Raw genomic sequence first — 16,232 nt, 5'->3', positions numbered from 1 at the left:
TGCGGTCCTGTGCGATGTGATGAGTTCTTACGCTGCATTCTTTTTCGAGTCATACATCAATGTTGGTAATACATTCTATCTGTACATACCCAATCGGTTTTCTGTTTTTAAAACTAAGCTCTTTTTTCTTTTACCATTCACAATGGGCGACAATTGGGGTGACTTTGGCACACCAAGAACATGCTTAAATTTCAAAGCCATGTTAAAAATTAACGCATATGTTCGGAAATCAAAGTTTTTCTCTAACTCTTGATATTATTCACTCGAACTCAGTCTAAAGAAGATTTTACAATTTGTATTCTTCTTTAGTTCGAAATTCGCCGTGTTGGGAGCACAGAATCTGTTGCAACTTACATACACGTTAAGTGCTATCGAAATGTAGTTTTCTAACAGAGAGAAAAGGTGAATGTTGACAAAATAATCGAAGTAAGCAGTTTCACACTAACTTAAAGTTATATTTATATAGTATAATTTTGCTTTATAAGTTTATGTTTAACTTGCTAAATGTATAAGAACTATAATTGTTCCTGGAAATGCTAACATGGACACTGCTACTTAAACCAGCTGCTATAAGTCGAAGGATTGAAAGTGGTGTACACCAGTTGTTTGCAAGAAATAAGACATAGTGTTGAGTGCCTTACAGTAGCTTGTAATTTACCCCATTTTTTACTGCAGTATGTATATTACAACAATTTGGCCATTACGGTTACAATTAATAATTAATTAAAATGGCGTCGAATTAATTAAACAATAATATAAGCAAAAAAAAATTGAAACTAACTTTAAATGTTTCATACAGTTACATTTTCCCTGATTTCAGTACAGCGACTGAAAAGCGAAATTTACTGGTGCATTAATTCTTTCTTATCGCTCTTATAACAGACTGATATACGTGGAAAACTGATTATTTTTTGTGAACTATGCGAGTAAACCCCTCAACTGTAACTTAAAAATTTCAATTTGTTCAGCTACGTGATTGTTCCGAACGATTTGTGTACGTCTACAGCTGAATTTGTAATATTATTGCCATGAATTACTTGTTGATTCATTATAAAACTTTTAGGCTCCTGTCGAGTTAGGTATCCCGTCGAAACACGGTACATCTCCGTTTCCATACTTAGAAATTCTTCTGCGGGCACAGATGTTGACTTTAAAGGATGAGAAGCAATTTATTCCCTTCAACTACTCCAGGTTACATATACTGTGAAACTAATGAATCCTGTTGGTCTGTTAATGGAGGACTGCTTACAGCTATTTTAATATAAAACGATAAATTGTTGTGAAATCATCTTCTAATCACAGTACTCCCCTGTTTGCTGTGTCTAGCTGCTAGTGAATTCTCTGTGTAAGGTCCACACATGTACGAAATAAAACGAAATGAACTAATAAACCGAAAATTAAAATACAATCCCTGTATCATAGTATAGTACCTACTATATTTTATAATTTGAAGCCAAACCACAAATTTCGTGGGTGTTTTGAAAATATGGCTTATCTCAGTTCCTTTACTTTCATCGTTGTGTTAAATAGGTATATCACAAAATGCATAGTAGAAGTGCCAAATGTTTAGTTGGATTATCGATAACAGTAGTTAACTGTATTCCTTATCGAAGCTGTAATTAAAAAGCAGGTAAACAATTGCTAATCCAAGAATAAATCATTGTTGTCTATTATAATGATGGAATGTCAACACTTAGATCTTATGTTAAATGATGTTATACCATTTTACTTCATATGTTAAGGATTTAGGTGAGAACAGAAACATTTTCGTTGTCATTTACATCTGAGGCCCCGCATGACAAAAAATTTGTGCTGTCACCGCCAGACACCACACTTGCTAGGTGGTAGCCTTTAAATCGGCCGCGGTCCGCTAGTATACGTCGGACCCGCGCGTCGCCATTGTCAGTGATTGCAGACTGAGCGCCGCCACATGGCAAATCTAGAGAGACTTCCTAGCACTCGCCCCAGTTGTACAGCCGACTTTGCTAGAGATGGTTCACTGACAAATTACGCTCTCATTTGCCGAGACGATAGTTAGCATAGCCCTCAGCTACGTCAATTGCTACGACCTAGCAAGGCGCCATTATCATTTGCTATTTATCTTGTGAAGCTTGTACCGTCAGACCAATGTTCACCAATTATGGATTAAAGTTAAGTATTCCAACAGCTACGTACTTTATTTGCTAGACTCAAATCCTTTAACTGTTCCACACCTCACGCCAGCCTGCGTGAGCTTAAACGCGTGCCTTTCGGCTTCACCTCCTAGTGGCTTGACTGTCTTGCCAAGTCACAACAAAATTCATGCATGATTGTTGGGTAAAGGTTACTAGTAATGCCAAAATGAAAGATGATATAACGTGATATTTGTGATTGAAAGAATTATGTGGGCTGTAATTCTTTTTAATAATGTGTATATATTAAAATTATTTACAAAAAGTGAACATTATATTTCGAACATGTAATGGATATCGTATTTAATTATGACACGCTATAAACAATTCATTATAAACAACAGCTTTTAGTAAAAAGTGAAATAAAATGTTTTGTATGTCAAGCTGCATCTTAATGTGCGACATACGACACTTATAAAAACGTTAATTATTTAGCATGTCTAATAACAGACTAGTAAAAACAATACAAAACAGTAGGTCCCTCAGAAGCAGTAGTTCATATTTGGGCTGTAAGGTGTGATCAGATGGCTCAGTTGATAAGAGAGCAGCCCGTGAAAGTGAAAATTTCACTTTTGATCAGTCAAGTAGTTTATTCAGTGAGAAAAACTCAAGACAGCTTACGTTACACAGTACAGGGAATAGAATTGTGGAATTATACATTAGTTTTATTAATGGAATTGTGATGTTAAAACACGAAATTGACACGAGACATCAGGAAATCAAGTGGTTAACAAACGGCAGCTTATGTAGAAGATAAGCACATTTCCAAAACACAACAGCGACACAGTTTGTTCGCTGAAGACACAGGGGATAAAAAAAATCGGAAGATCTGTCAAAAAGATGTGTACATAACAAAAGAAGTTTGTGATGCATTCTTTACAGAGACAGATGGCGAATATTATACAAGAGATATCCACAGCTCAAAAACATAAAATACGGAATAGTTTGCAAAATATTCTAGTCTCCCCCCTGTCTCACACCACACTACTCGAATTTTCTCTCTCTTAGCAAATGATACTGCTGCGACATGCTCTACGCGTGGTAGAGGTGTCCGCTTCGTGCTCGTCATGTTGTAATTAGAAAGAATACTATTGCTCTGAATTACGTGAGCAGTACATAAAGGTATTCTGACACATCTTTAGCAACAAGCATTACAAAGACAAAACAATAGTCAACACTCTTGTAACAACGTAGAAGTCAACACCAAATGCTCGCTGAAGTCCCAGAAGCCAGAATCGGCAGAACAGCGCTATTGGCTGGTACGTCACGTGACAGGCTGCCCACTTCGTACAGCACATCCCTCGCCTCTGGCCCTCTCCACTCCAAGAGCCTTGTTAACGTACACCGCCACGAAAATGGCTGATTACATGCACGAGCAATGTGAATCGTGAGTAACGAGATTCCTGCCGAGAACTGCACCAGACGTTCTGCGTTCGTCCGCCATTTCAGTCTTTAGTAAACACAGGTCGATAACCGCAACCGTATCTGCGTTTGGTGCGAAGCTTGGACAGTTACAGCCGAAGCGTAGACAGAAGGGCGCCGCTATTGGCCAGAAGATCGTCCCAAGGGCGTCGGGAGTGTAGCAGTCGACGGCGGTATGGCCAGGGTCGCCGCTGTTGTAGTCTCCCCTGTCGCTGGTAGGGGGATCACCGACACGCAGGTCTCGTACAGAGGAGGCGGCTCGTCCGGCAGCACTGAAACACACGGGCAAACACCTGCATTGCTGGCCGGTAAAAATGCAACACCAGGATGAACATACACTACTGGCCATTAAAAATTGCTACACCAAGAAGAAATGCAGATGATAAACGGGTATTCATCGGACAAATATACTAGAACTGACATGTCATTACATTTTTACGCAATTTGGCTGCATAGATCCTGAGAAATTAGCACCCAGAACAACCAACTCTGGCCGCAATAACGGCCTTGATACGCCTGGGCACTGAGTCAAACAGAGCTTGGATGCCGTGTACAGGTACAGCTGCCCATACAGCTTCAACACGGTACCACAGTTCATCAACAGTAGTGACTGGCGTATTGTGACGAGCCAGTAGCTCGGCCACCATTGACCAGACGTTTTCAATTGGAGAATGTGCGGCCAGGGCAGCACTCGAACATTTTCTGTATCCAGAATGGCCCGTAGAGGACCTGTAACATGCGGTCGTGCAATATCCTGCTGAAGTGTAGGGTTTCGCAGGGATCGAATGAAGGGTAGAGCCAAGGGTCGTAACACATCTGAAAAGTAACGTCCACTATTCAAAGTGCCGTCAATGCGAACAAGAGGTGACCGAGACGTGTAACCAATGGCACCCCATACCATCACACCGGGTGATACGCCAGTATGGCGATGACGAATACACTGTTCCAATGTGTATTCACTGCGATGTCGCCAAACACGGATGCGACCACCATGATGTTGTAAACAGAATCTGGATCCATCCGAAAAAATGACGTTTTGCCATTCGTGTACCCAGGTTCGTCGTTGAGTACACCATCGCAGGCGCTCCTTTCAGTAATGCAGCGTCAAGGGTAACCGCAGCCGTGGTCTCCGAGCTGATAGTCCATGCTGCTGCAAACGTCGTCGAACTGTTCGTGCAGATGGTTCTTGTCTTGCAAACGTCCCCATCTGTTGACTCAGGGATCGAGACGTGACTGCACGATACGTTACAGCCATGCGGATAAGATGCCTGTCACCTCGACTGCTAATGATACGAGGCCGTTGGGATCCAGCACGGCGTTCCGTATTACAGTCCTGAACCCACGGATTCCATATTCTGTTAACAGTCATTGGATCTCGACCAACGCGAGCAGCAATGTCGCGATACGATAAACCGCAATCGCGATAGGCTACATTCCGACCTTTATCAAAGTCGGAAGCGTGATGGTACGCGTTTCTCCTTCTTACACGAGGCATCACAAAAACGTTTCACCATGCAACGCCGGTCACCTGCTGTTTGTGTTTGAGAAGTCGGTTGGAAACTTTCCTCATGTCAGCATGTTGTAGGTGTCGCCACGGGCGCCGACCTTGTGTGAATGCTCTGAAAAGCTAATCATATGCATATCACAGCATGTTCCTCCTGTCGGTTAAATGTCGCGCCTGTAGCACGCCATCTTCGAGGTGTAGCAAATTGAATAGCCAGTAGTGAATTACTTATTGCGCAAATGCAGCAAGAAGAATAAACGATTACATTTGTAGGTGACTTACGGAAATGATTACTGACAGCACCAATGGCTCGTAAGTCTGGCTGGGCTTGTGTGGTTGTTTCAGTTAGGTCATCCGTACTGCTTCAACTCGGTGCTAATCAGTCATAGTGGATGGCAAATGGTGGTGTGCCAGATGTTTTCAAGGGTGAGATAAGCTCACCTGATAAATAAAATTGTAACCCAAGGGCGCACGCACTGATGAATGGTTAAACCTTTACAAATGATGCAGCGACTGAAGCACTCGCTCAATCACGCTCGCACTGCCCCTACATGAGCATAAGGCAGCAGCGATTAGTGAGACATTTATGGTTTAAGCGGACATTGTAGTAAAAACGAGGAAATGTAAGGACATAACAGAGTAGCAAAACGTCGCAAAAGAGGTGGAGAGAGGTGGATGCGAAGACCTAGGGAAGAATTGTACGGGAACATGAGAACAATATCCGGGGGAATCAGACTCACAAGGGCACGGTTTGCTGGACATATAGTTAGGATGAGTATGGACAGAATGACGAAGAGAGTGTGGCAAACAACAGGGAGGAGAAGGGGAAGGACAGAAACTAAGTGGGTTGTTGAACTTCGGAAGGACTGGTTGGAATTAGGGATCAAGGTCGAAGGAAAGGAAAATTGGGGGAAGAAATATACACCGACCAGTATGCCGGAGATCAATGACAGAGAAGAATATGACAGAGAAGAATACAGGAAAAGATTAGAGTGTCATCAGTGGAGCCGACAGGAGAAACAGACACTGAAGATCTCGGAAGAAGAGCGAGAGAGAAGAAGAGAAAGAATGAAGAGGTTCTGGGAGAAGAAGAGGAAAATGCAGTCCACGAAGGGGCTACCCGTGGTCCTACAGAGGCCGTAACGCAAGAAGAAAAAGAAGTGGCAAAAAGGGGCAATTTGTTTGCCTGTTCCCATAACCATACTGTGTATGAAGTTGCTGAATTTGTTGGCGTTTTACTGCGGATTGTTCAAAGTGTCTACAGGCAGTGGAGTAATATACCTGGCCACGAAACGCGACTTCAGAAATGTGGTCGGAAAAAGATCGTGACTGAGAGCGGCTGGAAACGCGTTTTACGTCTTGTGGATTAAAATTGCTCCCAAATCCGACAGGAATTGCAGCAGGCACAGGATGGAGGTCCATCCCTACCCATTAAAGAGAGAATGTTGTGACGGGAACTGCATGCAATGAACTGTTGGAACCTGTCACCTGTCAAGAGGCCACTGGTCACACAGGCATGTAAAGACAACAGCAAACTTAGTTTTCCTGGAGGAATATGAACACTCCACCACTCTACTACATATGGGCTGGCCTGCAAAATCACCAAAATTCAACCACATAGAAAATCTTTCGGACTTGTAAAAGTGAGTAAAACGCTGACATCAGCATTCTCTCAATTTGATGGAACTGTGCGTTCAAATCCTCCACGCGTGGCTTAAAATGGACGCGACATACCTGCGCGATCCTGTGGGCTCAGTTCCTAGCCGAAACCACGTGGTTATCATCTCCAGTGGCAGAATTACATTGTATTAAATGATCCTTCTACTGATTTCTGTATGGGTGACTAATTATCTGTCCGGTGATTGTATATAGAGAACATGCTGGCCAGGGCATCAGTGGAACATCCTCTGTATCCAGGCAGCAAGGACAACAGGGCATCATATAGTATTGTGTTATATTGTTGAAAAAAGTCGAAGAAACTCGAAGATAGGCCTTAAAGCGTCGAAAATGTAGCGGATGATTACCTAACTACCAGGTTAGCATCCCACGCCACACGCCAGGTGTTGGAGGTTGGAAAATACATCTGACATTGTTACTTCTCCTTGTAGCCTCCACAAAAGGATATGTCCGTATTTTAAACAAGTTTTCTGCTTACTGGGCTATCTTCAGGAAACGGTTGGCTAGTGTCTGAAAGGGACACTAGTTCTTAGGTAACTAAACTTTATAAGCACAGATAGAATCCACCTGCTTGGAGTGTTGGGCGTCAAACATGTTTCTTAACATTGAAATTACACATTACACAATGGAAAATGCTAAGCACAATAAATAATTAAACTACAAAACATTACACGTTAAATGGTTTGTAAGAGGTCCGAGCAGATGTAATGTTATGTAAGAGGTCCGAGCAGACGTAATTTCGATGTATTGCTCATGCGCTGCCTACGATATGCAAGGTATAAGAGAATTTCTGACCAGAGAGCAGTGTTGACTGCAGTAGGAGCTGTGTAGCTGTAGCAGTAAGTTGTTGCTAGCCTGGAGTCTGCTCTGGTCTGGTCTGGTGTATGGTGTTGGGTGGCCGGTCGCGGTGCAGCGATGTCGGAGCCTGAGTATTATTGTATAAGGTAAAAAGCAGCCTCGCGCATAAGTAGTAATGTCATCTCAAGTTCCATGTAAATGTTTTAAAAATCTCGTAATAATAATCTTTCTCATAAAAAGTAACTTTTAACAATCATTCATTTCAATTTAAAGAATTTACTAATTTCTCGTCAGGTGACTACAGGGTTATCAACACAAAGTCAAATAGGGGTAATGCAGGAGTAGGTTTAATAATGAATAGGAAAATAGGAATGCGGGTAAGCTACTACAAACAGCATAGTGAACGCATTATTGTGGCCAAGATAGATACGAAGCTACACCTACCACAGTAGTACAAGTTTATATGCCAACTAGCTCTGCAGATGACGAAGAAATTGAAGAAATGTATGATGAAATAAAAGAAATTATTCAGATAGTGAAGGGAGACGAAAATTTAATAGTCATGGGTGAGTGGATTTCGAGTGTAGGAAAAGGGAGAGAAGGAAACGTAGTAGGTGAATATGAATTGGGGCTAAGAAATGAAAGAGGAAGCCACCTGGTAGAATTTTGCACAGAGCACAACTTAATCATAGCTAACACTTGGTTTAAGAATCATGATAGAAGGTTGTATACCTGGAAGAACCCTGGAGGTACTAAAAGGTATCAGATAGATTATATAATGGTAAGACAGAGATTTAGGAACCAGGTTTTAAATTGTAAGACATTTCCAGGGGCAGATGTAGACTCTGAACACAATCTTTTGGTTATGACCTGTAGATTAAAACTGAAGAAACTGCAAAAAGGTGGGAATTTAAGGAGATGGGACCTGGATAAACTGAAAGAACCAGAGGTTGTACAGAGTTTCAGGGAGAGCATAAGGGAACAATTGACAGGAATGGGGGAAAGAAATACAGTAGAAGAGGAATGGGTAGCTTTGAGGGATGAAGTAGTGAAGGCAGCAGAGGATCAAGTAGGTAAAAAGACGAGGGCTAGTAGAAATCCTTGGGTAACAGAAGAAATATTGAATTTAATTGATGAAAGGAGAAAATATAAAAATGCAGTAAATGAAGCAGGCAAAAAGGAATACAAAGGTCTCAAAAATGAGATCGACAGGAAGTGCAAAATGGCTAAGCAGGGATGGCTAGAGGACAAATGTAAGGATGTAGAGGCTTTTCTCACTAGGGGTAAGATAGATACTGCCTACAGGAAAATTAAAGAGACCTTTGGAGATAAGAGAACCACTTGTATGAAAATCAAGAGCTCAGATGGAAACCCAGTTCTAAGCAAAGAAGGGAAGGCAGAAAGGTGGAAGGAGTATATAGAGGGTCTATACAAGGGCGATGTACTTGAGGACAATATTATGGAAATGGAAGAGGATGCAGATGAAGATGAAATGGGAGATACGATACTGCGTGAAGAGTTTGACAGAGCACTGAAAGACCTGAGTCGAAACAAGGCCCCGGAGTAGACAACATTCCATTGGAACTACTGACGTGCTTGGGGGAGCCAGTCCTGACAAAACTCTACCATCTGGTGAGCAAGATGTATGAAACAGGTGAAATACCCTCAGACTTCAAGAAGAATATAATAATTCCAATCCCAAAGAAAGCAGGTGTTGACAGATGTGAAAATTACCGGACAATCAGTTTAATAAGCCACAGCTGCAAAATACTAACACGAATTCTTTACAGACGAATGGAAAAACTAGTAGAAGCCGGCCTGGGGGAAGATCAGTTTGGATTCCGTAGAAATACTGAAACACGTGAGGCAATACTGACCTTACGACTTACCTTAGAAGAAAGATTAAGAAAAGGCAAACCTACGTTTCTAGCATTTGTAGACTTAGAGAAAACTTTTGACAATGTTGACTGGAATACTCTCTTTCAAATTCTAAAGGTGGCAGGGGTAAAATACAGGGAGCGAAAGACTATTTACAATTTGTACAGAAACCAGATGGCAGTTATAAGAGTCGAGGGACATGAAAGGGAAGCAGCGGTTTGGAAGGGAGTATGACAGGGTTGTAGCCTCTCCCCGATGTTATTCAATCTGTATATTGAGCAAGCAGTAAAGGAAACAAAAGAAAAATTTGGAGTAGGTATTGAAATCAATGGAGAAGAAATAAAAACTTTGAGGTTCGCCGATGACATTGTAATTCTGTCAGAGACAGCAAAGGACTTGGAAGAGCAGTTGAACGGAGTGGATGGTGTCTTGAAGGGAGGATATAAGATGAACATCAACAAAAGCAAAACGAGGATAATGGAATGTAGTCGAATTAAGTCGGGTGATATTGAGGGTATTAGATTAGGAAATGAGACACTTAAAGTAGTAAAGGAGTTTTTCTATTTGGGGAGCAAAATAACCGATTATGGTCGAAGTAGAGAGGATATAAAATGTAGACTGGCAATGGCAAGGAAAGCGTTTCTGAAGAAGAGAAATTTGTTAACATCGAGTATAGATTTAAGTGTCAGGAAGTCATTTCTGAAAGTATTTGTATGGAGTGTAGCCATGTATGGAAGTGAAACATGGACGGTAAATAGTTTGGACATGAAGAGAATAGAAGCTTTCGAAATGTGGTGCTACAGAAGAATGCTGAAGATAAGATGGGTAGATAACATAACTAATGAGGAGGTACTGAATAGGATTGGGGAGAAGAGGAGTTTGTGGCACAACTTGACCAGAAGAAGGGATCGGTTGGTAGGACATGTTCTGAGGCATCAAGGGATCACCAATTTAGTATTGGAGGGCAACGTGGAGGGTAAAAATCGTAGGGGGAGACCAAGAGATGAATACACTAAGCAGATTCAGAAGGATGTAGGTTGCAGTAGGTACTGGGAAATGAAGAAGCTTGCACAGGATAGAGTAGCATGGAGAGCTGCATCAAACCAGTCTCAGGACTGAAGACCACAACAACAACAACTAATTTCTCCCATCCTTGATCATCCCGATTGTTGCAAAAGAAAAATCAGTTGCTTCCTTTCATAAATAACAAATCTATCGGCCAGCATTGCACAGGGCTGTGCCAGAAAACATTATTTTAAGAGCAGATATATATGCGTTATCCGGCGACTTCATTGAGGTAGCAATTTTTTTCTTTTTTAACCGGAATGATCTTTCAGGGCCATGACGCAGCACTGCTGACGTCGAAAATTTACCAGGTTAAATTCACAGTCAATTATTGAAAAGTTATAAGCGAGCGACAATTTAATTGAGAGGTTAGTTACATTGTATTATTACCAGGTTACTGAACTTATTTTTTTTGTTGGGACGTTACACTGAATGTGAACGAAATAATTATAATTTTTTACTGTTGACAAGTTTAGGAATTTTTCTGTTTTTGAGCTTTGATTAAATGTGAATGAATTTTGTGTGGAGGTTAAATGTCAATGACTTTTCTGTTTTGAGGTTACACTAAATCAGAATCATATTCATATTATTTATTATATTTTTGTGGGGAGGTTACAGGTTAAAAATGCTGAAGTTTGTGAAGTCTAGACATCGGCTGAGAAACTGATAACCTACGCACTCTTCATTTGTGTTATGCTACAAACATGTTTTTTAATATTGTAAACTAAAATTTAGGCAATAGACAGCATTATACACAATAACTAAAATACACCATCTTATAGTATTACAGGTTGTATGCTTATGAAGCCATGTTTTGTGAGGTCGTGAAACTGGTTGACAACAGTCTAACTGAACACTAACAATATTATGGTATTACAGGCTATACTCTTATGATACCATAGTTTGTGAGTCGTGAAATTAGTTGAGAACTGTCTAAGTGAGTACTAGTAACTTAGGCTGTAAAAAAATATGTTTTACATTGTAAATTACATTTTTATGCAATGGGCAATATTTAACACATTACATGGGTCAAATGCACAATATTAAAGTATTACGAGTTGTACTATTGGAGTTTGTCTAGCAAGTAAGGTAAGGCGCTTTGTGGATATGTGGGTTGTTGAGTGCATCATAAACTCTGCCAAACCGACCGCCGTGTCATCCTCAGCCTATTGGCGTTACTGGATGCCGATATGAAGGGGCAAGTGGTCAGTACACCGCTCTTCCGGCCGTTGTCAATTTTCGCGACCGGAGCCGCTACATCTTACTCAAGTAGATTCTCAGTTTGCCTCATAAGGGCTGAGTGCACCCCGCTTGCGAACGTGTGAAGCATAAAAGAGGGGATGTGCTCAGATGTAATTGATCATTCAGGACCATGTGCGGAATTTGCCTCAAATGTCTGCTTACCTCAGGTGCTTCGAAGAGGCTTACTTTCTGCCTTTGTTGGCTATATGTAGTACTTCTGAGTAGACTTGGTATCTGTGACCTTCTTTCAGTACATGTTCGGCAAAGGTAGCGTCTGAGTTATGTAATCTCCAGTTGTGTTCATGTTCAATCAACAGGTAACATCGGAAGATTTAGTTTTCCACCATGTGTAATAGGAAGGTCTTTACCTTTATTAACGAGGTCCACTGAATTTACAATTCCAAAGGTAGATTTAAATTTGCTCTCAGTTCTGATACATAAACGTATTTCTTTGGTGATTATACAGTTTGGTGTGTTGTAGGTTCGAGAAAAAGGTCGTAAAAGCTGGCCTTCGTTGTCTAGCAAGTCCACACAGTTTAGGAGATACTGAATTTATGTTGAACAAATAATAAGCATCATATTCAGGTATTATATTTTTGCAGGTCTTCGTAAAGTTCTTAATTTCTTCATTAAATGTTATGTTGGGATCCTTGGTGAGAATATTGGAACTGGGTGTGCAGAGCTGTTTCACTTACTCAACATAAACACTCTTCTCCATGAGAAGCAAAGTACATCTATTATCTGTTCTGTGAAAATATTTTTATTTTGAGTAGTCCTCTTCTTTAGATTTTTCAGTGTGTTCTGGCCCATAGATTGTGATGTAGGAGTGTCTAACTCAAGCTATTTTTATACATCACGACGTACATTGTGTTTGGTTTGCAATGTCTATGTTTACACTGTATCTTATATCAATTTAATGCATCTAAGTGTATTTCGGAAGGTTTATAGGGAGGGCATATACGAAACCTTCTACTAGCACTTCCATTTCCTTCGTGAAAGAACTTTCTCAAGATAGTAGGTTTACTACTCGTTTTGATAAGTTTTGTGTAGATTTTGTGATTATGGTTGCGCTAAGATCGCTCGGATTGTTTATTTTATGGTTTTGGCGTAAGTACATATCCTGAACTGTGCAACGCACTTATTTACGTATTTTGTTATCAAAAAAGTCAAATTCATATTGACAAACTGCCTATTGGCTTCTGTCTCGGGTTCTTCGGCCGACGTTCATATAATGATTTTTCTGACGTTTCGCCAGCACGAGTGGCTGGCATTGTCAAAGCTTCACCCTCCATTGCCGGTGGTGAACTGGAGGCGAGCTCGCGGCCGCAGACTATATGTACCTGGCGCGCCAACGTCCGAGGGCTTCTCCGCGGTCATTTCCGGTGCGGTTCTCCTCTTGCTACCTGCGACGGTCGTTCGCTGCAGTACGGGAAGCCAGGATCCGTTTACCTTAAGGCTTTCCTCTTTCTTGTTGAAACTGTTCGCGTGCTTTTGGATTTCTACAGCTTCTCTGAACAAGCGCGTGTGATAGTGCTTCTCTACAGCCAGAACTTCCGTGTCGGCGAATTTTATTACGTGGTCGGTCTCATTCAGTGCGTGTTCTGCCACGGCCGATTTCTCCACCTGCCCCAACCTGCAATGTCGCTTATGCTCTTTGATCCTGGTGTTAATGGATCGTCCAGTCATTCCGACATAAACTTTTCCGCATGTGCAAGGTATACGGTATATTCCCGACATTGCAAGTGGGTCTCTTTTCTCCTTCGCCGATCTGAGACACTCTTTGATCTTCCTTGTCGGTTTGAAAATCGTCTTTACGCCGTGTTTGCGCAATATACGGCCGATTCTGTCCGTCACTCTGGGAATGTATGGCAGAAAGACCGTACCCGACATTTCTTTTTCTGGTTCCTTACTTCGCCTAGTGTTTGGCTCTGTTACACTTCTAATGTAATTTGTGGAGTACCCATTGCTCCTCAGAACAGTTTCCAGGTGTTGCATTTCTCGTTTGAGGTGTTGAGGCTCACATATTCGTCCTGCTCTCGTTACGAGCGTACTAATCATGCCTCTTTTCTGGCTCGGGTGGTGGTTTGACAGTTTGTGGAGGTATCGGTCCGTGTGTGTCGGTTTTCGATACACGCTGTGTCCCAGGTTTTCGCCGTCCCGCCCGCATCTCGTGGTCGTGCGGTAGCGTTCTCGCTTCCCACCCTCGGGTTCCCGGGTTCGATTCCCGGCGGGGTCAGGGATTTTCTCTGCCTCGTGATGGCTGGGTGTTGTGTGCTGTCCTTAGGTTAGTTAGGTTTAAGTAGTTCTAAGTTCTAGGGGACTGATGACCGTAGCAGTTAAGTCGCATAGTGCTCAGAGCCATTTTTCGCCGTCCCTTGTGACCAGCACATCTAGAAATGGCAGTTTCCTGTCCTTTTCTACCTCCATGGTAAATGTTATGTTGGCATGGAGGCTGTTCAAGTGTCTCAGGAATTCACCGAGCTGTTCTTCACCATGGCTCCACACCACGAAAGTATCATCGACGTACCTGTACCACACCTTAGGTTTGCAAGTCGCCGAGTCCAGTGCCTGTGCTTCGAATTGTTCCATGAAGAAGTTGGCCACCACTGGACTGAGAGGACTACCCATGGTGACGCCTTCCAGCTGTTCGTAGAAATCGCCATTCCACGTGAAATAGCTCGTGGTGAGACATGCATGTAAGAGCTTTTTGATGTCTTGCGGGAACATGGAACCGACGTGCTCCAGAGCGTCGCTGAGTGGCACTTTCGTAAATAACGAAACAACATCAAAACTGACCAGGATGTCGTTTGGCGCAAGTTTCAGTTTCTTCAGCTTCTCAATGAAATGTCCTGAGTCCTTAATGTATGTGTCGGTCTTTCCCACGTGTGGCTGTAGCAGAGAGGCCAAGTGTTTCGCCAGTTTATACGTTGGTGAGCCGGGAGCGCTAACGATCGGTCTCAGTGGAACGTTGTTCTTATGGATCTTGGGTAATCCATACAGCCGAGGTGGTAGGGCTTCTGTGTTGCGCAGGTTTCTCTGTATGTCCGCCGGCAGAGAAGACGCCTTGATTAATCGATTCGTATTCCGAGTGATACGCTGCGTCGGATCTGCGCTTAGTTTTCGGTACGTCGTCGGATCTAATAGGTCTCGGATCTTTTGCTCATAATCTTCGGTCTTCATTACGACGGTCGCATTCCCCTTATCGGCAGGCAGTACCAATATACTCTTGTCGGCGTTGAGATTCTTAATGGCTTGTTCCTCTTCTTTCTTCAGGTTGCAAGATGGTGGTTTTGCTCGGCGCAGTATCCTGGCTGTTTCAGTGCGTATTTCCTCTGCCCTTTCACAAGGAAGGGTGTGAATGGCTGCTTCGGTGTTGGCAATGATGTCCTCCATAGGTATAGTTCTCGGGATGATAGCGAAATTCCCTCCTTTTTGAAGGACTGACACTTCCTCTTCGGTCAATTGTCGTTCAGTGAGGTTGACCACTGTGTGTGACATGTCGGGAATCGCCTTGTCGGTCTGCTTCCGGCATCTTTCAAACTTTTTCTTTTGCCGCTCGGTGCAGCGCTCGAGTTCGTTCTGCATGCTCCTGTGAGTGATGCTGTCGATCTTGTCCCAGTCGTCTCGATGCATTCTGCTACTTAGTTGATAGAAAATGTCCAGAAGTTCCTGATCCGGTCTTGCCAAGTCTCTCCGTGTTGTATGTATTCGCTCACGAAGAAAAGCTCGTTCCATTCTGTCGTAGATAAGATGTGCTTGGGCGGTGGTGAATAGGCGCTTGCATCTCAAGAACTTCGGTGTAGCACATTCATCTCGGCACCGTGACAGAAAGGCGAGAGAGGACATCAGTCGCGCTTTCTTCTTCCGTCGTTGGTCAAGGCGTCGGTACAATCTGCAAATCTCCTCCCCGTAGAGGCGTAATACAAAATTGTTAAGGCTTTCGTGGCCACTTGTTGACAAACTGCCTATTGGCTTCTGTCTCGGCAAAAGAAAAAGTTTGAAAGATGCCGGAAGCAGACCGACAAGGCGATTCCCGACATGTCACACACAGTGGTCAACCTCACTGAACGACAATTGACCGAAGAGGAAGTGTCAGTCCATCAAAAAGGAGGGAATTTCGCTATCATCCCGAGAACTATACCTATGGAGGACATCATTGCCAACACCGAAGCAGCCATTCGGACCCTTCCTTGTGAAAGGGCAGAGGAAATACGCACTGAAACAGCCAGGATACTGCGCCGAGCAAAACCACATGCTTGCAACCTGAAGAAAGAAGAGGAACAAGCCATTAAGAATCTCAACGCCGACAAGAGTATATTGGTACTGCCTGCCGATAAGGGGAATGCGACCGTCGTAATGAAGACCGAAGATTATGAGCAAAAGATCCGAGACCTATTAGATCCGACGACGTACCGAAAACTAAGCGCAGATCCGACGCAGCGTATCACTCGGAATACGAATCGATTAATCAAGGC

General features: G+C 42.7%; 1 protein-coding gene across 1 annotated transcript in view; it reads right to left on the bottom strand.

Annotated features, from left to right (window-relative positions):
- Positions 1 to 2,457: 2,457 nt before the first annotated feature.
- LOC126262748 (uncharacterized) overlaps positions 2,458 to 16,232 on the bottom strand; it is a 280,472-nt gene continuing 266,697 nt past the window's right edge. Inside the window, exon 5 of the mRNA XM_049959559.1 lies at positions 2,458 to 3,865. Coding sequence (XP_049815516.1) covers positions 3,714 to 3,865 — 152 coding nt within the window. The 3' untranslated portion in view covers positions 2,458 to 3,713. The remainder of the gene's footprint in view (positions 3,866 to 16,232) is intronic.

The sequence above is a fragment of the Schistocerca nitens genome, chromosome 6 (assembly GCF_023898315.1).
Source record: "Schistocerca nitens isolate TAMUIC-IGC-003100 chromosome 6, iqSchNite1.1, whole genome shotgun sequence".
Taxonomy (NCBI): Eukaryota; Metazoa; Arthropoda; class Insecta; order Orthoptera; family Acrididae; genus Schistocerca; species Schistocerca nitens.
Note: the sequence above shows the minus strand (reverse complement) of the source record. Positions and strands in the feature narration are given on the sequence as shown.